The 24,731-nt window shown below is 31.5% G+C and overlaps 1 protein-coding gene across 1 annotated transcript in view; it reads left to right on the top strand.

The window, feature by feature from the left end:
- LOC145247807 (uncharacterized) overlaps positions 1-24,731 on the top strand; it is a 112,711-nt gene that overhangs the window by 18,914 nt on the left and 69,066 nt on the right. The window contains exon 2 of the mRNA XM_080109441.1: positions 20,026-21,717. Coding sequence (XP_079965567.1) covers positions 20,026-21,717 — 1,692 coding nt within the window. The remainder of the gene's footprint in view (positions 1-20,025; positions 21,718-24,731) is intronic.

Below are 24,731 nucleotides of genomic sequence, written 5' to 3'. Positions count from 1 at the left end.
AGGTAGATGGAGAGTCATAAACATTTCTCAAATGATGCAGCTTTGATTTTCAAAATCACGTGATTGGAGGACCAACCTGGGATGTTCTAAAAGAATGGTTCCTCTGCTGCATCAAATGATCAGAGAAATGGGAAACTTTGGGTAGTTTCAATGTAAAGAAAAACTATTAATTCTACCAAGTTTCATTGTTCTAGTGCAATGAGAAGTGGATCAGGGACATTACTTATTGAACACCTCTCATATCAACGGCTTAAATTAACTACATACGGCATGCAACTCAAAAGAGATTAATCACACTGAAATAAAACTGCTGGGATGACGAAATTTTACAATTTGTTAGGTTGTTTTCCTTTTCGCTGACTATTATCAGATCTGGTCTCTGTGCTTAGATTGGTTTGTCTGTTCATACTTTCATGTCTTATAGAATTTTATGTTTTTCATTTTCCAATACTGTCTTTGATGGTGTGCCTGTACCATTTGTCCGTACACAGTGCAATCGCTTGCATAGTTCTCAGTGGACTGCCTTTCCGATACTATCATATCTGTCTTTGTATTCTTTTACAGATAGTTTGTGGCATTCGTTTATTATGTAATCTACCATTTCGTCCCCTTGTCCACAGAGTCTGTATTTACTTTTTTTTTATTTTTAGCTTTATCCATTTTGGCTTTGGTATAGTTTGTTCTGATCATGTTGTTCTGTGAAGCTGTCAATAGCAATTCCATTTATCTGTTAAGGAGTCCTTTCCATAGCCATGTTCAGGTGTTTTCATGCATTGCGATATTTTATAAAAAAAAAAAAAATGGCAACCATCTTGAGTGAACAATATCAATAAGACTGACAGAGTCCTGGGTATGCTGTGTTGGTGTGGCCTATTGGGCTGAGGTATGATCTTGCTGTTGTATTTCTGCTGTGCTTAAAATAATGACGACACACTGATATATGCAAATATAACAATATATCTTTATTGTTTGTGATGATGATGGGTGACTGGTTGTTAGGAAGGAGATGCGCACCCCGGAATTTGATGGGTCGATTTTTCTTGGGCCCAAATTGTCAACTAACTTTGATATAAATTTCAGGCTATTATTTAATCATTTGTGAGATAGCATTGTCGATGTAGGTTGATTTTAGGACGGATATGCATGCACAGGAATTCAACGAGTTGATTCTTCTCAGACCCAAATCATCATCCAACCGTGATATCCATTTCATGTTTTTATTATATAATCATTTGTGATCACCTCAAATGTTGCCTTGAGATGGCATCGTCACTGTAGCCAAACCCCAAAGGTGTTTTATTCGGCCATTGTCGTTTCACTGAATTGACCTGACTTTGGTTCAACTTGATTACACCTGTATATACTTCTTACTGAAAATGACCTTTCAACCATCCAACATTTAACTTATTTTTTTGACATTCGATCATGTTTGTTGTTTCTTCCCATGCAGATTCCGAGGCATCAGATTCAATATTTTTATTCAAATGACTTTTTGGTACATTTGATAATTATTTTATGTTATTTCATACATATCATTACCAGGTGCAACTGTTCTTGTCAAAAATGATTTCTCGGTATACATTGGATATTTAACATTGTGCAGTTCTAACAGAGCCACCCTCCCAGGCTTTGCCTTCTCGCTCTTTGAGAAGGGGTATAAAATATCATAAACTCTTCACTGTAAAAGGGACCCTGATTGATTTTAGTGATCTTGCTTACTGTGGAAACTGAAAAGGTCAGGCATTAATGTCGAAGAAAAAGGATATTGTAAGCTAAACGTTTTGGTTTCGATTCTTGGTGGTGGTGCTTGAGTCATTTTTTAAAAAACTCTTTAAATTATTACTATATATTGGGTCCAATATAATATAATGATAAATACTCAAAATATCATATTTAAACATATTTTATGACCGGGCAATACTGGGAGGCCTGCTAGTAGTCATCCACATACAGTACTGTTTCGCTGTTTCACAGCTCATCAGTGCGGCTAGACAAGCAACTACCTCAAGCCAGGATTGAAACCCGATCGCCCAAACGACAGTCAGAACTTCTAACCATTGCGCTGTATGGCTGCTGCTATGCAGGCAGTGAATTAACAATGTTTTGACATTGTCCAAAGTACCTAAGCTCAATTTGTTTACACAAAGAGCATCGTTTCATACGCTAATGGTAATTTGTATATCACTTCCCAAATGCTCAACCTAAGATAAGGAGCATTATAGTCATCCACATACAGTACTGTTTCGCTGTTTCGCAGCTCATCAGTGTGTTGGGTGTATGATTAAGTTTAATGTTGAAACAACTTCGTGTAACCTATCTATAATTTTTTTTTCATTTTAATGTACTTTCGCAAAAATGTTTTTCTTATAAAAAAAAAGATACTTGATCAAATTACGCAATTTTTAAAGATATTTTCTTCCCGCGAAGAGTATATACATATATATGTACATTAATTCCATATGTAACCGCGATATGAAAATATTGAGCCGTATGGTAAGGGAAAAGAAAAAAGACTATAAGAAGGAAACAGAGTACGTAAGAGAAGATGATCACGTTAAAGACGTGGGTGACGTCACAGCCGTAACGAGAAGTCATGCATAGCAGGAGAATGAGGAAATAAATGTTGTTAAAAAACAAAGGAGTTAAGTTATTACTTGTCCTATGTTCCTTGTGGAGAACTTTGTTACAACGTGTTAGGTCTACATGTGTAAACGTGTGTAACTGACTATTCCGCCTAGATATAATATATACTGACTTAACGAGTTACGATAATTAATAGAAGGTAATACAATGTAGATCGACACATACTGAAGCAAATTAAATTATGTAACAGATGTAGATTTACCTTTTATTAATGGCAGACACATGCACGGACTTGGTTTATATTCATAACACCCTCCCCATGACTAGGTAATCTAAATTACAAACAGACGACCAGGCCTTCATGTGCTTTAGACTAACTTTACAACATAGCGTTAGCTTCCTGTATTTTCTTTATAGCTTTCCGTCAACCCAAGACTGTACTCTAATCAATCACTGCTCTGACAGCATAGATGTAGCACCCTCCCTTGACACTAGTGCCCAAATACATGTATTTGGTGACTTTAATGTCCACCACAATAATTGACTTGGCTTCTCTAACTACACAGACACAGCTGCTAGCATCATCCATAACTTTTCTATATCCCATTCCTTGACACAGACAGTTACGATCCTGACCTGTCTCCCAGATCGTCAGGACCAGCAAGGCAAGCCTCACTGCTGGACCTATTCCTGAGGATTGTGTAGTAAATGCCCGTTGCCCACTCGAGAATACAGATCATGCTGTGATAATGAAAAACATCACTCTAAACTCTCGACTGCAAGTTGAAGAGCCATTGCTCAAAATGACAAGGTACTTCTTCAAATGCGGCACTTCCATTTCTCGTTCTCTTTCAGTTGAGGAGAAATCCTTCACGATTGAGACAATTTTTATTTTTGTACCTTTTCTCCACGTCAAAAAACGACCCTGGTGTCTAACTCTGTCCCGTGGGGAGGCATTGTAAATAGGTACAATAAAGCTGATTGCGATGTCCTCAGAGATCATTTCAGAGATGCCCCATAGGGAAATATCTTTTCTCTTATTGTGGAACAGTGTGCAAATAAGACCATTGAATGGTTCAAAGTGGTAATTGAAGTACATATTCCCACACGGAAGTTCTATAGCAAACCCCACTTTCCCCAATGGTTTACTTCTACTTGCACAGCTACCATTGCTCAAAGGCAGCATGCATATTTATCTGGCATAACTCCAGTACAAACAGATAAAAGTTAGAAGTAATGTTAAGAAATAAATAGCGACAGCTAAAAGAGAATACACCGAAACTACAAAAAAAAAATGCATCGAAGTGCAGAAATTAGGAACTTGTTATTTCTGAAAAATCTACAACAGTGTTGTAAATAATGGGCAATTCCCCCAATAATCATAAGTTGTTTTGCACAGCAACCAAGAAAGCTAATTTTCTATTGAATATTATATTGTATCTAATATATAGTACTGATTTCAAAAGTAAAAAAAAAAAAAAAAAATGAATCAGGTGCCATCAGCTAGAATCGAAAGCAAAACATTTAGAACCCCAGTATGTTCCCTACCATTTGAGCTAACGTAACAGACAGATAAGAAAGATTTAAAATTAAACCACTTTTAGTTATGATTAGTTTTATGCGTTTGCAAAAGTAATAGAAATATGTTGGCAAGTTGAAAAGCATTGTATGCATTATTTATCCATCCAAACAAAGATTTTACTTGTTGCAAACCATTCTTGGTGTATGATTACTATTTCTTGTTAATTTCAGTGTCATGTGACCAGTAGTTTTAAAGTTTATCGGTTAAATATTTTCACACAGACAGGCATCTACTGTTTCATTTATATAGATACATATATATTCTAATCAAGATATTATTTATCCAAGGAGATGCCATTTTGTTTTACCTTTAGCTGGACATAAGCATATACAAACATTTGCCCTTCATATAATAGACCAGGGTGCCTGGCATTTCTCGGGTGTTTAGAGGCGTAAAAAAAAAATGTTGTAGTAGGCAGTCAGGCTCGAACTCGTGACGCGAAGGCAGAAAAGAAAGTGAAAGAAAATCTGACATCTTACCGCTACTCCATGACGCGACTGAAAGTTTGGAAAATTAAAATTAGGCAAAGTCAATCCAATCGATACGATGACTTGCAAAAATGGCTCACAAAAAATCGACCATTGGCCATTTTTTTATATTTGTTGTCCGAAACGTCAAAATGATGTTGATCTCGTGAAAGTCCGTCACCTCTGTCGAAAGTTTTAGGCAGACATACATACATACATGCATACATACATACATACATACATACATACATTTAAACAGACAGGTGAGATTTATATTATACAAGACTAGTGGATGGGTGCTCGGCATTACCCATATGCTGGACTCTCCCTTAAAAAAATAAAAAAATAAAAACAACTTTTCTTTCAATCAAAATCGCAGCAAGTGCTTGTGCGACCGCAAAAAAAAAAAAAAGAGCTGCAATAGGCAGGCTCGAACCTAAAATATAAAAGAGGAAAAGAAGGGAAAAAGTTACTGACAAACGCTTTTGCCCATCGGACCACAATGACTTATGACGTCATGACCCTGCAAAATAACATTTTTAAACATAGTCTCAATTTGATACTTATGCATGACTTGCAAAAATCACGAAGCGAAAAGTGACCCTCCTTGCAAGAAATGGTCCAGTTGACCATCACAGAATTATTATTTTTTTTCTAATTTTCACATATTATGCATCCAAGGCATCACTCTTTCAGATGGTACCAGTTTTGACCCAGTCCGATGTGGCTGACGAGAGTTTTTAGCAGACATACAAACACACAAACACACCAATGTTTGAGATTTATATAATAGACTAATGGGGGTACCTGGCGTTGCCCGGGTGTTTGGCGGTGTGTATGTAGGAGAGGGTGACCCTGTTTTAATATTATTAAACACGATGTTAAAAAAAAATTGGAAAAACCAAAACAAAGCAAAACCGCGAACAAATATAAAAAAAAAAGAAGGAAAAAAAGGTGTAAAAGAGGAAGAAAACGTTTAGGTAGAAAGACAGGCTCGAACCCAAAGCATCGAGGCTTAGACAGAAAAAAAAATGCCCAACACGTTACCCTTACACCAAAGAAACATACACATAATATCGGATAAAATTAAAACTTCAAAAACACTTGCAGGTGGTTGAAACTAACGTCAACGTTTTCTAGGTCAAACATGACGTCATTGTCGTAGTAGCAGGATGAGAGAAAATGAAGGAACGATATTTTCGGCACCCCTTACTGTACAAAACTGATGATTTTAGGGTAAAGGAATTAATGTTTTTGGCCAATTTTTTTATATTTGTCGGGCGAAGGTTCCAACTTTAAAATGATATCTACGTGGCAAAAATCCATGGCCCGTGTCGATAGTTTTTGCGAGACATACAAACACACATACATACACACATTTTCGCTTTTATATATATAGACTAGCCTGGGTGCCCGGCATTGCCTGGATGTTTGGAGGTGTGTGTTGAGCAAAAAAAAAAAGAAAAGGATGTGAAAATAAAATGTGACGTCTTTGACCCGAAGTGGCAAAGGTTTAAATTAAGGCTAGTCAATCAAAAAGAGGTGAGTTTAAAAAAATATCAGCAAAAAAAGCGACCACATTCTTGTAGAAAGTGTCCTGTTGAGGGTGAAGAAATTATTGTTTTTAGCCAAATTTTCGATATTTGTCATCCAAAGGGTTGTGCTTCAAAATGATACTGATCTTGTGAAAATCCGTCGGCTCTGTCAAAAGTTTTAGGCGTATACATACATACATACATACATACATACATACATACATTTAAACAGACAGCTGAGATTTATATAATAGAAGAAGATGTTATCACAAAATATTTATAACTTTTCATTCTGTGTTTTAGGCTTTTGGGACACCCTTTATATGTGGCTTTGCAAAGGCGGCCACCTAATGGACTTTTCAGAGCCAAATGCCCTCACATATCAATATTTTGTTGTGTTAGGTGAAGAGATCGTTAAGATAAAACCTTGTCATGGTAGATGTGAGGGATATAATATTAATAATACGTGTTTACTCGGTGTTACCTTTTAATGGCAAATAAATAGGGATATTTTTTCATGTGGGGAAAAGGCTCCCTTCCCCACACCAGGTTCCAAGTAAAATACCAACATCTTCACTATAATAAAATAAACTTTATTTAGCATTTCGTTAAAACAGAGACACAAGCATGGAAGGCAAGTTTGCTTAGGCTAAAAACAGGATATTGAATTCTGGAGTTCAATCTCATCTTGCCATTTTCTGGCGAAGAAGCGAAAACATGTTTTTAGCATCTTATCTCCACAACGTCTTGTTCAGGAAGTGAATTGTATATTCCCCAGTAACAAAGTGAGCTAAAACACAAATTGTCTGAAAGTCACATGCAAAAGTGTTTTGAAATACACACAAGTGCTCGTCTGAGCTTCAATCTATGGTCCCTCCCTTGCCAAACTTTCATGAAAAACACTTGTCTAGCCAAAACCACTATCAATAATTTCCCACACTCTTTATCTGTGCCTAAACCTAAACGTAGATTCCATGAACAAAGCTTCTTTCTTAGAACTGCACGCCTGTGGAACTCTCTTCCGTTTGCCTGCTTTCCAGCTGACTACAATTTGATTGTCTTCAAGTCCAGTGTAAACAAGTTCTTGATGAACTGTCCCCCTAAGTAATCCAATTTACAAAATTTCCACTACTTATGATTACTATGCTATAATCCCATTGACTAATGTATACCCCCATTAACCCTTATCCTCGAGTGGCCTCCGGGCCTTGATAAGTGGTGACTCCTTTGTGTAAAAACACCACAAAAATATGGAACACTCTAGATTGGCAATGAAATGGTTTTTGTTTCTTGAAACTTTCCGACATTGTAATCACTGATTTGTAAAATATCGCCGATTTTAGCACAAATCTCTTTACAATAAAATGTTTAAAAAATTTTTTAAATTTGAATTTAATATTTATAAATATTAAAATTATTAAAAGATCTCAATTGTATATTTATAAATATAAAAAATTTCCAAAAAGTCTGAATTTAATATTTATAAATATTAAATTTTTTTTAAAATCTCAATTGTATATTTATAAATATAAAAAATTTCCAAAAAGTCTGAATTTAATATTTATAAATATAAAAAAATTTCCAAAAAGTCTGAATTTAATATTTATAAATATAAAAAAATTTCCAAAAAGTCTGAATTTAATATTTATAAATATTAAAATTTTTTTAAAATCTCAATTGTATATTTATAAATATTAAAATTTTCCAAAAAGTCTGAATTTAATATTTATAAATATAAAAAATTTCCAAAAAATCTGAATTTAATATTTATAAATATAAAAAATTTCCAAAAAGTCTGAATTTAATATTTATAAATATAAAAAATTTCCAAAAAATCTGAATTTAATATTTATAAATATAAAAAATTTCCAAAAAGTCTGAATTTAATATTTATAAATATAAAAAATTTCCAAAAAGTCTGAATTTAATATTTATAAATATAAAAAATTTCCAAAAAGTCTGAATTTAATATTTATAAATATTAAAATTTTTTTAAAATCTGAATTTAATATTTATAAATATAAAAAATTTCCAAAAAGTCTGAATTTAATATTTATAAATATAAAAAAATTTCCAAAAAGTCTGAATTTAATATTTATAAATATAAAAAAATTTCCAAAAAGTCTAAATTTAATATTTATAAATATAAAAAAATTTCCAAAAAGTCTAAATTTAATATTTATAAATATAAAAAAATTTCCAAAAAGTCTAAATTTAATATTTATAAATATAAAAAAATTTCCAAAAAGTCTAAATTTAATATTTATAAATATAAAAAAATTTCCAAAAAGTCTAAATTTAATATTTATAAATATAAAAAAATTTCCAAAAAGTCTGAATTTAATATTTATAAATATAAAAAAATTTCCAAAAAGTCTAAATTTAATATTTATAAATATAAAAAAATTTCCAAAAAGTCTGAATTTAATATTTATAAATATAAAAAAATTTCCAAAAAGTCTAAATTTAATATTTATAAATATAAAAAAATTTCCAAAAAGTCTAAATTTAATATTTATAAATATAAAAAAATTTCCAAAAAGTCTAAATTTAATATTAATAAATATAAAAAAATTTCCAAAAAGTCTAAATTTAATATTTATAAATATAAAAAAATTTCCAAAAAGTCTGAATTTAATATTTATAAATATAAAAAAATTTCCAAAAAGTCTAAATTTAATATTTATAAATATAAAAAAATTTCCAAAAAGTCTAAATTTAATATTTATAAATATAAAAAAATTTCCAAAAAGTCTAAATTTAATATTTATAAATATAAAAAAATTTCCAAAAAGTCTGAATTTAATATTTATAAATATAAAAAAATTTCCAAAAAGTCTAAATTTAATATTTATAAATATAAAAAAATTTCCAAAAAGTCTAAATTTAATATTTATAAATATAAAAAAATTTCCAAAAAGTCTGAATTTAATATTTATAAATATAAAAAAATTTCCAAAAAGTCTAAATTTAATATTTATAAATATAAAAAAATTTCCAAAAAGTCTGAATTTAATATTTATAAATATAAAAAAATTTCCAAAAAGTCTAAATTTAATATTTATAAATATAAAAAAATTTCCAAAAAGTCTGAATTTAATATTTATAAATATAAAAAAATTTCCAAAAAGTCTAAATTTAATATTTATAAATATAAAAAAATTTCCAAAAAGTCTAAATTTAATATTTATAAATATAAAAAAATTTCCAAAAAGTCTGAATTTAATATTTATAAATATAAAAAAATTTCCAAAAAGTCTGAATTTAATATTTATAAATATAAAAAAATTTCCAAAAAGTCTAAATTTAATATTTATAAATATAAAAAAATTTCCAAAAAGTCTAAATTTAATATTTATAAATATAAAAAAATTTCCAAAAAGTCTGAATTTAATATTTATAAATATAAAAAAATTTCCAAAAAGTCTGAATTTAATATTTATAAATATAAAAAAATTTCCAAAAAGTCTAAATTTAATATTTATAAATATAAAAAAATTTCCAAAAAGTCTAAATTTAATATTTATAAATATAAAAAAATTTCCAAAAAGTCTGAATTTAATATTTATAAATATAAAAAAATTTCCAAAAAGTCTAAATTTAATATTTATAAATATAAAAAAATTTCCAAAAAGTCTGAATTTAATATTTATAAATATAAAAAAATTTCCAAAAAGTCTAAATTTAATATTTATAAATATAAAAAAATTTCCAAAAAGTCTAAATTTAATATTTATAAATATAAAAAAATTTCCAAAAAGTCTGAATTTAATATTTATAAATATAAAAAAATTTCCAAAAAGTCTAAATTTAATATTTATAAATATAAAAAAATTTCCAAAAAGTCTAAATTTAATATTTATAAATATAAAAAAATTTCCAAAAAGTCTAAATTTAATATTAATAAATATAAAAAAATTTCCAAAAAGTCTAAATTTAATATTTATAAATATAAAAAAATTTCCAAAAAGTCTGAATTTAATATTTATAAATATAAAAAAATTTCCAAAAAGTCTAAATTTAATATTTATAAATATAAAAAAATTTCCAAAAAGTCTAAATTTAATATTTATAAATATAAAAAAATTTCCAAAAAGTCTAAATTTAATATTTATAAATATAAAAAAATTTCCAAAAAGTCTGAATTTAATATTTATAAATATAAAAAAATTTCCAAAAAGTCTAAATTTAATATTTATAAATATAAAAAAATTTCCAAAAAGTCTAAATTTAATATTTATAAATATAAAAAAATTTCCAAAAAGTCTGAATTTAATATTTATAAATATAAAAAAATTTCCAAAAAGTCTAAATTTAATATTTATAAATATAAAAAAATTTCCAAAAAGTCTGAATTTAATATTTATAAATATAAAAAAATTTCCAAAAAGTCTAAATTTAATATTTATAAATATAAAAAAATTTCCAAAAAGTCTGAATTTAATATTTATAAATATAAAAAAATTTCCAAAAAGTCTAAATTTAATATTTATAAATATAAAAAAATTTCCAAAAAGTCTAAATTTAATATTTATAAATATAAAAAAATTTCCAAAAAGTCTGAATTTAATATTTATAAATATAAAAAAATTTCCAAAAAGTCTGAATTTAATATTTATAAATATAAAAAAATTTCCAAAAAGTCTAAATTTAATATTTATAAATATAAAAAAATTTCCAAAAAGTCTAAATTTAATATTTATAAATATAAAAAAATTTCCAAAAAGTCTGAATTTAATATTTATAAATATAAAAAAATTTCCAAAAAGTCTGAATTTAATATTTATAAATATAAAAAAATTTCCAAAAAGTCTAAATTTAATATTTATAAATATAAAAAAATTTCCAAAAAGTCTAAATTTAATATTTATAAATATAAAAAAATTTCCAAAAAGTCTGAATTTAATATTTATAAATATAAAAAAATTTCCAAAAAGTCTAAATTTAATATTTATAAATATAAAAAAATTTCCAAAAAGTCTGAATTTAATATTTATAAATATAAAAAAATTTCCAAAAAGTCTAAATTTAATATTTATAAATATAAAAAAATTTCCAAAAAGTCTAAATTTAATATTTATAAATATAAAAAAATTTCCAAAAAGTCTGAATTTAATATTTATAAATATAAAAAAATTTCCAAAAAGTCTGAATTTAATATTTATAAATATAAAAAAATTTCCAAAAAGTCTAAATTTAATATTTATAAATATAAAAAAATTTCCAAAAAGTCTGAATTTAATATTTATAAATATAAAAAAATTTCCAAAAAGTCTAAATTTAATATTTATAAATATAAAAAAATTTCCAAAAAGTCTAAATTTAATATTTATAAATATAAAAAAATTTCCAAAAAGTCTGAATTTAATATTTATAAATATAAAAAAATTTCCAAAAAGTCTAAATTTAATATTTATAAATATAAAAAAATTTCCAAAAAGTCTAAATTTAATATTTATAAATATAAAAAAATTTCCAAAAAGTCTAAATTTAATATTTATAAATATAAAAAAATTTCCAAAAAGTCTAAATTTAATATTTATAAATATAAAAAAATTTCCAAAAAGTCTGAATTTAATATTTATAAATATAAAAAATTTCCAAAAAGTCTAAATTTAATATTTATAAATATAAAAAAATTTCCAAAAAGTCTGAATTTAATATTTATAAATATAAAAAAATTCCAAAAAGTCTAAATTTAATATTTATAAATATAAAAAATTTCCAAAAAGTCTAAATTTAATATTTATAAATATAAAAAAATTTCCAAAAAGTCTAAATTTAATATTTATAAATATAAAAAAATTTCCAAAAAGTCTGAATTTAATATTTATAAATATAAAAAATTTCCAAAAAGTCTAAATTTAATATTTATAAATATAAAAAAATTTCCAAAAAGTCTGAATTTAATATTTATAAATATAAAAAATTTCCAAAAAGTCTAAATTTAATATTTATAAATATAAAAAATTTCCAAAAAGTCTGAATTTAATATTTATAAATATAAAAAAATTTCCAAAAAGTCTGAATTTAATATTTATAAATATAAAAAATTTCCAAAAAGTCTGAATTTAATATTTATAAATATAAAAAATTTCCAAAAAGTCTGAATTTAATATTTATAAATATTAAAATTTTCCAAAACGTCTGAATTTAATAATTTTTGGATTATTTGGACTACATTTCTCATCTTGAATGTTATTCTTATGCTGTTTCGGCTGATGTAAGATCCATTCAAGCCTTTTCAGGTATATCTTGTCAAACTTCAAGAATCTTTCTGTCGAACTCAGCTTCTAAGTTCAAAGTAACACTCTTCTGGAGGTTGGAGGTGCAATCCACAATGAGAGCAGTAGTGAAAATACAATTGAGAATTACTTAAAATTTCTAATGTGGAACAAGAGCATGTTATCCCCGGGGATTAAATAAAAGGTTCCATTCGAAATTCTGTGTAGATTCCCGAGTTCGACAAGATACATTTTAGGAAGGTTGGAGATTACATCGATGGAAACGTTATGAAAAAAAAAAAAAAAACACTCAAGGTGAGAACTGTAGTCCAAACATTACAAATAATATCCAAATAATATTAAAAATCTCAACATGTAAGATAATTTGATTCTATTGTCCTCGTCTATCAGCTAAAAAAATTTATCATCCCCCCCTCCTTTCTCTCTCTCTCTCACTCACACACACACACCCATAAACATGCACACACACACACACATATCTATTTATCCCCTCTCCCTCTTACAAAATGATATTTTTAAAGAAATGTCAATATATTAATTCATTAACTTTATCACGGAAGGCATGTGTGATACATAAAGAACTTTTTAATCGACCCGGATCAACACTTAAACCAGTGCTTCTCAACTCTTTCTCCCCCCCCCCTCTTTGTGGCCCATTATGAAAAGAAATCTCAGGCCCACCACATAAGCTATTCATTCTACTGCCTTTGTGTAACTCGGTGAATCATTTCCATACTTTCCATGTCATTACAGAGTTTCCCTTCTCCTTGATTAGCTGCTCTAACCAAGTCCTGGAAGTTTAGTCTATTATACTATCTCACTCATAAACAAGCGCTTCTCAACTTTTTTTTTTTTTTTACCTTGTGACCCATTTTCAACATCAGAAGAAATCTCAGGCCCACACAACTTTGAATAAAAATTTGAAGTAGCATGAAAATTATGTTTATTAGCATAAAAAAAATGCAGTAAAAATTGTAAAACACTAAACTACCACTGTTGTCTATCTTCAAGGTCAACTACTACTGCTGTTCAAGGTCAATAGGGTTATACTATAGTAATTTCATGAACCCACATCAGTAGAAAAACCATAGCACTTGAACCCTCTTACATTTGGGGGGGGGGCATACTCTAGAACCATTTAAAGCTTGAGGCCTATTCCAAAATTCCTCAGGTTCACAAATACCCGTATGTTCCTGCTATCTATTTACAGCTTGTCAAATTGAATTTCCAAACCTCGATTCAACCTCAAGCATAAATCTCCTTTCTTTTCAATCTGCAGTTAGTTGCCCATTTTCAACATCAAAAGAAATCTCAGACCGACATAACTTTTAATAAAAATTTGAAGTAACATGAAAAAGATTTTTATTTAGCATAAAAAATGTAGTAAAGAAACTAAACTACTCCTGTTGTCAAATTGAATTTCCAAACCTTGGTTCAACTTTAAGCGTAAATCTTGTCTCTTTTGAATCTACAATTAATGATGTTTTTTTATGAGTAAATCTAACTTCAAGGTCAATTGGTTTATACTACAGTGATTTCATAAATCTACATCAGTAGAAAACCCATAGTATTTCAATTCTCTTATATTTTCCTTGTGGTCCACTTCAGGCCCAATAAAAGCTCCAGGCCCATTTCAAAATTACTCAGGTCCATGTTGAGAAACACTGACCTAGATAGATTACTATTCAAGAGAAGCTTTTTTTTTTTTTTATCTCTAACAAAAAACAAGTGAAGCATGTATGGTCCCCCATGAGGGCACAGTGAACGAGGCATAAAAAATAAGTTCAGCATTTAGCCCCAAAAGTCCCCTAGGCCTTAACATATTTAAATTTGAGTTCAGCACCATGTAAAACTGCTAAATAAACATACACAGAAAATTTTGGACAAATATAGCAAAATAATCCCAAAAATGGAGTGTTTTTATTAGCCCTAAAAGAGCCCCTGGGGCACACCCAAGAGTTATTGCGAGGTATAGATAAACAAAATCATATAGAAATCGGTTAGTTACAACTTTTCAGAAAGTTTTATAAAAATCAAAGGCATCAATTTATTTTAATAAGCACAAAAATGTTAATGTTAGCCATTTTAACCCGAAAGGCACCTCTGGGGTGGGGATGGGGGTGGGGGCAACCAGAGTTTTCTCAGAAAATCCGTTTTGTTGCTTTTTTACTCATATCATGTTTAATGTTTGTACAAAATTTTTTTAAATTCCTAGGCGTAGTTATTGAGAAAAGTGTGGACGAACAGACGAATGGACAAGGGTGAATTAACAGGTCCACCCTCCTCTTGTCAGGGGACCAAAAAGAGAATGATTAACAAATAAAAAAAAAAAAAAGTCGCTTGACAAGAGCCAATTAGGCTGAAAGCTTCCTTGTTCCTATCTTCCAGATAGCACAAAAAATTGAATTTTTTTTTAATTGTCATTTCATCCCAAACAAGGCACAGAGCCACTTAGTCGTGAGGGGCTACTATTTGGGACCAGATGTGCAGGGATATTATTTAAGGAGTTGGACAGCGAGATATCTGTTTACATTACACTTGAATTTGTGCATGTCAGTATAGTCAGGAAAACTGGGGCCCAAGAGGGAATTCCAAAGTGCAGCAGTCCGAGTGAAAAAGCTATCAGATTAGAAGGCTTTATGGCATCTAGGGATCTCTACAGTATAGGGGTGGGATTTTGCTGCTTGTCGGGGTTTGTTGAGGGTATTGTCGTCGAGGGGGATACTAGTTCGTTAGAGCATTTGCCATTGAAATTGCTGGACCTATCAAGATTTTAGCATGCTAATGATTCTATTGGTGACATTTTTTATTTATTTGGGGAAGGGGGGGGGGTCACCCTGTAGTTATTTATAGACCTGACTCGCTGGAGTTGAAATTGATTTACCGATTCCGTCGTCTGTGATATTAACCTTTGAGCCACGAGATGGATGGAGAACAAGAAGAAAGGAATTCTACAAGAATAATAACTAATAGAATAAAAATAAGTTCTGGCTGTTTAAAAAAAAAAAAAAAATGAAAGCCAATGTCAGAACTATGAATCATTGCGAAAGGTTACAAGGTTTTTTTAACACCTCCATCCGGATGAGGATGAGGATGGTGTTCATGATGATGGTGGTGGTGGCTGAAGGAAACAGTTGTTGTTTTGCAGAATTTTTTTTGTCTTGTTTTATTGTTGTTTTCTGCCTCCTGACCGAAGGTTTTGGCAAAGCTTCCTATTTTCAAAAGCTTGGCAAAATTCCTGGTTAGTAAGAAATATTTTATTACAGTTTAAAAGAAAAGGAGAGAGAGAGAGAGAGAGAGAGAGAGAGAGAGAGACAGACAGACAGACAGACAGACAGACAGACAGACAGAGAAAAGATCCGAGCTTTATAGTATGACTGACATAAGCGGGAACTACGTCATTAATCTCTGACGTAAAAAAAATTCCCATCACAACAGGAGGGAAAAGGATATCAAAATGGTGTGAGTTAAATGACGTAAGTAAAATGATTAGTATTTCAGGATTTAGATTCAAAAACTCTCCAAGAAAAAAACTAAAAAAAAAAAATACAATCTTATAATGCGCCCCTTTAGAGGGGGCCATGAAAATACGGGTGGGGATGTATTAAATTCGTTTCCTCTGGCCTTCTTCAGGTGGTTAACCGCAACAGGATAGGAATGCTGAGTCTCTTAACTTTATCCTCAGTAATTACTGCCTTCCATAGTTGTTGTCGTCTCATCACGTTTTGGCCAACTAATCCTCTGGCCGGCTTGGGGTGGGATTGAAACCGTTATCTTCAGACAATGATCACCTGGAGCCATAGAGATTCAACGCCTCTATCCACAAATAAATAAATACACAAATTACTCATTTCAAAAGGATTCCAATAAAAAAAAAGAAGAATGTATAATAGTTTTATATATTCTTTTTATTTTTACATATGAGTCACCACTTATCAAAGTCCAAGGGCCACTCGAGGATAAGGATTAATGGATGTACTGTGGTCACAAGAACAGTATAATAACCGCTAGTGGTAGAAAATGGGTATAATTTAATGATTTAAGGGGCCGGCTCCACAAGAACTTGTTTACATTCGACTTGAAGACGACTGTATTGTAGTCAGCCGGAAAACAGGCAAGCAAAACAGAGTTCTACAGGCGGGCAGTTTTAAGAAAGAAACTTTGTTCATGGACTCTGCATTTAGATTTAGGCACGAGTAGAGAGTGGGGGTAATTGTTGGTAGTGGTAGTAGCTAGGCGAGGGTTTTTTTTGTAGTAAACCTTCAATGAACGAGACTAAAACTTTTTATGGCATAATCATGTTTAAAGAATGAGTGAGAGTTCTTGTGTTAGAAATATACGGCACTAGCAAGCTGTTCGGCATTGCCCAGTCATAAAATATGTTTAAGTATGATATTTTAATTTATGCAGATTTCATATTTATTATTATAGAGCAAATTCTTTATTGATTATTATATTGTACCTAATATATATAGTAATGATTTCAAAAGTTAAAAAAAAAAAAAAATGACTTCAGTGCCATCAGCTAGAATCGAAACCAAAACATTCAGTCTCCAGCCATAATCGTTATTAGCGCTTCGGCCGTCATCGTTACCATCTGAGTTATCACCAGATGACTAAGCGACTTCCAGCTAAAAAATGTGTCCAAATGTTCAGAAGTTAGCTGATTTACTCCCGATTTTTACAAGCTAAAAACCAAATCAGAAGTGTTCCCAAGGTCCAAATACCCTATATATCAAGTTTCAAGTCTGTAGATCAAATATTCAGAGAGGAATTTGGTAGAGACGTTTCGCACACACACACACACACACACACACACACACACACACACACACACACAGACAAGGTCACTTTTATATGTATGTGTGCTAGAGAATTTTTATTCCAAATTTTAACAATTATGCAGAATGTAGAAACTATGCATAAAAGAATAATAGTTAAATGAAACCAATCATCTAATAAGAAGCCATAAAGTATGAATAATTAATTAATGAACGCCCGTTTTTCAAAGGAATATGCAAATTAGTTAACCTTCATGTAGTCGCTTGCATATCCATGACTGAGTATATTAACAAGTTTGTTTTAATAATTCTTAAATAGAAAAAGTAGGCTTTTAATATCAGTGTCAGAGCAAGAAAAAACTCAACTTTATAGATAATCCCGTTGACACATCAGTTATGTTGGATTGCCGAAGTTAAGCACTGTTAAGCCTGGTTGGTACCAGATGGGTGACTGTTTAGGAATAGCAAGCAATATATGTAGGAGGATATCGACACCTCACAACGGAGATATACACGCAACTGGGGACGGCTTGTGAATTTCATACTCTCGTGAAACTTCATCCTTTGGAGGAAGATGGTTCAACCGAGACCGCCGAGATATATTAACATTAAGGCCGGTCAAATATGAAATATGAAATGTTAATAATATATCTTGGCGGCCTCGGTTCAACCGGCCTAGAGTGAGTGCTGCTTAAGTACGGTACTTTGGTTAGAAAATGTAGAACAGTTTAGGTAGCAAGATCAGTTGGCAGGGAAAGACCAAGGAAAATATGGAGGGAAGTTATAAGGATCGATTTCAGTGAAAGAGGGATAAATAAAGACTTAGTCAGAGATAGGTTAGTTTGGTAGCCAATTTCTAAAAGATGCCTGCAGTGTGACACGTTAAACCGAATATGATGATGAAACAATGAGTGAGAGTGCTTGATTTAGTAGATGTGGAAGACCAAGTAAAAGATGGGGAGGAGTGATAAAAATGAGTTTGAGAGAAAGAGGGATAAATAAATACCTGGCCAGAAAGAAGTTAGTTTGGAAATCAATTTCTAAAAGCTTTTTAAACTATAGTAGTATGTAAGATGGCAGTTAGAATGATGATGGTGATGATGATGATGAGGAAGAGGAGGAGGAGGAGGGGAGGATATTTAAGAATATGCATGCACATTACCATAAAACTGTTTTTTGTTTATGATGGCCGTGTAATGTGAATCTTAATCGCTGACCTAAAAGAGGAAAATGAAATCTGGACAGGAGACTTCATTGGTTTGGTCACATTGAAAAAATGGGTGAGAGTCTTCAGTTAGTAGGGATAGAACAGTTGAAGTAGCTGGGTCAGTTTGTAGAAGGCCAAGGAAAAAAAATGGAATGAAATGGTAAGGATGCATTTGAGAGAAAGAGGGATAAATAAAGGCCTGGCCAGAGAAAATAGAATTCATTTCGTAAAAACCGTTCAGGGCATGCCACCATGTAAAACTATAATGATGATGATGTTTTTTGTTGTTGTTGTTGTTGAGAAGGAGGCAACGCATCATCATTCATGATGATTTGTTGTCAGCATCATTAACCCCTAAGTCATCATCGCCTCCCCACGATTACGGTTGCGTACCAGTTGAAGTTCTGAGCTTGATAATCTGTCCGGCAGAACTGGGCCATTTGGATGGACGTCTATATATCCAACTGGTGTATTTGTCCTGGGCAAAGTTCACTTTTCCAGGCCTTGCGTTCATGATTTTAGGGTGAAGTACGTTAATTGCTTACTGCCTAAGATGCTTTGGCCTAAGTATGTCAATGGAGCTGCTATTTTTAATAAGCCTGAATATACTTCCTTTAGAGATGCTGACTAGATTATCCTCATCTTCCGACTTTGTGCCACATCCTACTGCAGTGGGAATGAAGAAATACAGCAACCACGTGCCATTCATTTGATGTCTGGTTGCAATTGCCGTTGAGCATCATTCATGATTTTTGTTGGCATTCGTTTCCTTGATATCTTTCTGTTAAGAATTCTTTTGAGAAGAATATCGAGTACTTACACATGACGGTTGCCAACATCCTAAATAAAAATGTTTCTGTAGAACGACTTGAATTTGAACTTGGCACACCCAAATTGTCAATCCATATAATTAATTACTTAGGTACCGTCATCTTCCTGTTGTTGTCGATGCTGCTGCTGTTGATGACGATGATGATGATGATGATGATGATTGTGATGATGATGATGAGTAGTAGCAGTAGCAATATCGCCTATTCATTTCGTGTGATGGTTTTTATTGGCATTCATTTCTCTGATATCTTTATAGTTAGAATTCTTTCTAGAAAAACACTGGATACTTATGGGAGGGACCACATGAAGGTTGCCAACATCTTTAAGTAACAATGTTTCTATAGAATGAACTGGATTCGAACTTGGCGCATCCAAGTTGTCAGTCTGTGTTGGTAACCACTTAGCCACCATCATCTCACTGCTGCTGCAGCTGATGGTGATGATGCTGTGGATGATGATTTTAGAGTGAAAGTGTCTTCAGTTTTGTTTTTTTTTAAATCAGATAGAACAACCCTTTAGCTTTCATTCCATCAAAGAACAAATCGCTTATGGACTTTGTGACCCGTCAGTCGTTTATCATCCCACTTTAAACCACCTTCTTTACACCGTTTTTTTTTTTTTTTTTTACATTTTTAAACCCCTTTTTTCTTTTATCCTCCATTTTTTAATTTTTTTTTTTTTTACATTTTTAAACCCCTTTTTTCTTTTATCCTCCATTTTTTAATTTTTTTTTTTTTCTTACCCTTAATGCCTGCACCCATAAAACTGCATTCTTTGTCTTCTTCTCTTCGCAGGGGACTGGGGAGCAGGGGGAGAGTTCTGGAAAGAAAAAGTCCCTCAAAGAGTTGAAGGCAGAGGAAGAGGCGAATCACAGACTCTCGATTCAACGCCTTCTTGCCGACGCCATCACGCATTCGGCTCCGATCGACGATCTCAAGATCATTATCAAATATGGCGGAGACGTGAACGGTGTCGTAAACCGCGGTCTCCGCCCGCTTCACTATGCCGCCTACGCAAACAATATCGAGGCAATCAGGGTGCTGCTGAGGTACGGTTGCAACATCAACATGAAGGACAATGTCGGTTACACGGCTGTTCATCTGTGTGCACGGAAAGGTCATTACAACTGCTTGAAATATTTGATAAAACACGGAGCTAATGTAAACACTGACGGCGTTGATTATACTCCAAAGCCAAGAGAAAAACGATCCGAAAACGAAGACAAAAAGAAAGAAGATGGAAACTTGGATGGTCCACAAGAAGCAAAAGATGATGCTAAGGACAATGCAGGTGCTTGTGATCTATCTGCAAGATCAACAGAGAGTGATAACGATAAAAAAACTCAACAATCATCCATTCAGAATGATGACGTCAGACAAGTTCAAAATGAGTACTCGGTACCCGATGCATCAGCAGCAGCTCTTTCTCTAAACCTACACGATCTAACCATTGAGCCGATTAACTTAGCCCTGGAAAACAACCACGTCAAAATCGTGGAGCTACTCTTGGAGAACGGCGCCAATCCGAACCGTCGTTATTTTATGGGTTATGAAATAAACCTGATGCCACTAAAGAACCTTGAGTGTCTTGAACTGCTCCTGAACTATGGTGCTGATCCGAATTCTGTTAGCCGGACGGGCATAACACCCCTAATGAAGGCAGCGAAAGAAAACTTATCATTGGCGCTCCGTCTGCTAATAAAAAAAGGAGCAGACGTCAACCAACAATCACCGCCAAAGTTTGAACAGAAAACTGCCCTTCATGTGGCGTTAGAAGCTGGTAACTGTTCTATCTCTCGGACCCTTCTTCTACAAAACGCTAATCCCAACCGGATGCCAAACTACAAATACAACGCTCTCCATACTGCCGTTCTCTCGGACCGTGTTGATCTTGTAGAACTCTTACTTCATTTCAAGATTGACATTGACGAAGTAACTGACGAAGACTGCACCGCACTGATGTTGGCTTGTGCCGAGAGCGGACTTAAACAGCAGAAAGAGATTGTTAGCATGCTGCTGAAGGCTGGCGCCAACCCAAACGCCCATGCCAAAAATGTTAACTACATCGCTCCGTGCTTCTCCCCTCTTATCGAGTACTTACGGCAGCAGGAAACTTTCGATTACGACCTTGTCTTTGAGCTGATTCAGTACGGTGCTATTGTGCGTTTTGTCGGATTCACAACGGTCACACGAAAGAAGGACCCGTATGGCATCATGTTCTACATGCCCAAGATTGAACAAAATGAAAAACTTATTGCTCTCTTGACCGAAGCCAGCCGTGAGTTCGATCCGTATGCTATATCCAGGTGCAAAAATTTTACGGAGCAAGAGAAAGAAATGTTTTCAGAGATGGGGAAACGACCCTTACCATTAAAACGTCTTCTGCGGGCGTTTTTGCAAGACCATTTGCAGCCGCTAATTGTTGACAAAATCAAAAGGCTACCGTTACCAAGTTTCTTGATACGATACTTGCTTTTTAAAGCGGATTGATTTCTTTATCGTCATTAAAAAAGGGACATTATTATTTAACAAGCGTACCAGTGTCATAAAAAAAATGACTGCAAACTGTTAAATATCTTCTAACATATAAAGTTATCACGTGGGATTGAAAAAGTTTGACCTAAATAAAATTAAAACTGACATATCAAACTTCATTTTGTTTTTACTGTTTACTATTGTATCACATTATTGGCATTTAAAAAAAAAAACCCATAAAACTGTAACAGTTTATTTATAAAATTATTTAGTCTTGCTTGCATAACTAGTAAAATGGAAACATTTTTCGATTAATGGGAAAAATCAATCTCTAGACCTCTATTATTCCTGATATTCAAAAACGAACTCCCTGATAAGATTGTGTCCGAGATGGGTACATTTGCTGATGGCACCATACTCTATAATAGACATGAGGAAAAAACGAATGCACACACATACAAGACAATGGCAGAAACTCTAGAAAACGACCTTCAGTAAATGGATGGTAACATTTAATACTATTAAGACTAAACTTCTTTCTTTTAACAACAAAAAGAAAAACAACCTTCACAACCAACGATTGCCATGACAAATAACACACTATCTCAAAGCTCATCGTTCAAACTCTTCAACTTAACATTCACAGGCAACATGAATTGGAACAAATACATTGAGAACATTGCCAAGGTTGCTGCAAAGAAAGTAGGCTCTCTCTACCGTGCTAGAAAATTAACCACGCCTGACATATATTTCTATAAAGTCATCATTCACCCAAGCATGCAGTATTGTTGCAATATCTGGACTGGAGCATCAGCCATTAGTCTCTCCCTTTTTGACAGGGTAAAAAAAAAAAAAAAAATCTCACTATCAGTCAAGCTCCAACCTCTGTCCCATCGCTACAAAGTTACATCCATGTGCCCGTTTTATAAGTATTTTAATGGAATGTGCTCTGATGAACTGTTAAGGTTCTTACATGCCGGGAAAGCCTTCTATTCCGATAGTTTCTTCCCTCGGACTGCTAGATTTTGGAATTTTCTCCCTATTTCCTGCTTCCCTGACTGTACTAACCTGCAGAAATTTAAATGTGAGCAAACATCTTACTGCTCAACTCCCCACGGTCCCATGTTAGATATGAGTCCAAATAGTAGCCTCTTACGTCCAAGTGGGAATATGCCTTGCTTAAGGTGGAAAAGAGTAATAAATAAATAGATAAATAAATTTTATCTATATAATATTCTGCACTTTTCTTTCCTTAGTTAGTCTGTACGTTACGTTTCGAGAACGGCCAAATACAATTTTTAAAGTTCAAACTGCTTCAAAAAAAGGTCAAATTCGCAAAACTTGGCTTTAAAAAGGACAATCTGGTAACCCTAAACAAGAATATGGGAGCGACATCCCTTTGATGTAGCTTCGTTTTCAAATATCCTTATAATAATTTATGATCATTGTTGTAATGGTGTGAGCATCAAAGAAAGAAATCAACAAAGTGTTATGTAAAAAAAAAAGGGAACATTTGAAAGAAACAGGGTAAACAAAAGAATGTTGTTCGCCAAGAGGTGCTGGACTGAAAGAGTGGATTACAATGTGGTTTTATTATATGTATTGAACTATGTAGCACAATATTACTTTCTGTGTATTTATTAATACTTATTAAGTTATCTCATTTGGGTAAGCTCTGTATTTAAAATATGTTGGAAACTATTTTCATAGAAATGTTGATAAACTCATATTTGCTGCGTGCTATTGGTTTTTCCAATCCAAAATAAACTAATTTTTTACGCTATCAAGGAAAATATCAGCTTTATCAAAACATAGTTGTTGATTAAATATATTTCTTATTCCGTGGAATTTCCACAGGTCCTGCTAGTGAAGATTATATTTTAAGAAAAGTTATAAATAACGTATATATATATTCACCTTTTCTTCCCCCCCCCATCTCTTCCCCTACTTCAATTCTCTTTCACGTTTACATTAATGCGCTGTAATTCCTATTCTCTCTAGTAAAAGTTGAAAAAAAAAACTTTTATATAAAAAATAAGTCTGTAATTTGGCCTTGAAAATGATATTTGGCCTGATGATGTGGTCTCTCTGAAAAGAAGCACTATTGAAACATGTATGCACATGTGTAGCTAATAATAAACTATACAACCATTATATATACAGGGGTTGGACAAAATAATGGAAACACCTTGTGATTTTTTGCATGAATTAATAGGAGTTTTAAACTGAAAAATTACCAAAATGTTGGTTTCATGCTTTCATATTAAGGACTAGTACAGGGTGACCCCCCCCCCCCAAAAAAAAGGGCCCCAACTCTAATTAGGCCCCGTTTCTTAGTGTTTTGTCCGAATGAAATGAAACTTTGGTCATAACTAGTTTATTATATTCAAAACATCACATCAAAACACTAGGGTCTTTGGCCTTTTTTTCTCTGTTGACTGTAAAATGCTCAGAAAAACAACTGAACATCCTGGTTTTTTTTTTGGTTTTTTTTGGGGGGGGAGGGGGGTCACCCTGTATAAATAAAAGGTGAAATATAATTAAAAAAACCCAACAACAACAAAAAGGAATAAACACACAAGTAATTACTCATCTTCAAAATAATTTTCTTTTATTGGTAACAACCTGAAACAAGTGTTTCAGCCTCCGTATGTATATATATACATGTATATATATATGTATGTATGTATATACATGTATATACATATATATATATATATGTATATGATATACATATGTATATATGTATATACATATATATGTATATGTATATACATATATATGTATATGTATATACATATATATATGTATATACATATATATATGTATATACATATATATGTATATGTATATACATATATATATGTATATACATATATATGTATATGTATATACATATATATATATGTATATACATATATATATGTATATGTATATACATGTATATATGTATATGTATATACATATATATATATATGTATATGTATATACATACATATGTATATGTATATACATACATATATATA

Source organism: Euprymna scolopes, chromosome 26, assembly GCF_053919585.1.
Source record: "Euprymna scolopes isolate OS-2025 chromosome 26, ASM5391958v1, whole genome shotgun sequence".
NCBI classification, from domain to species: Eukaryota; Metazoa; Mollusca; class Cephalopoda; order Sepiida; family Sepiolidae; genus Euprymna; species Euprymna scolopes.
Note: the sequence above shows the minus strand (reverse complement) of the source record. Positions and strands in the feature narration are given on the sequence as shown.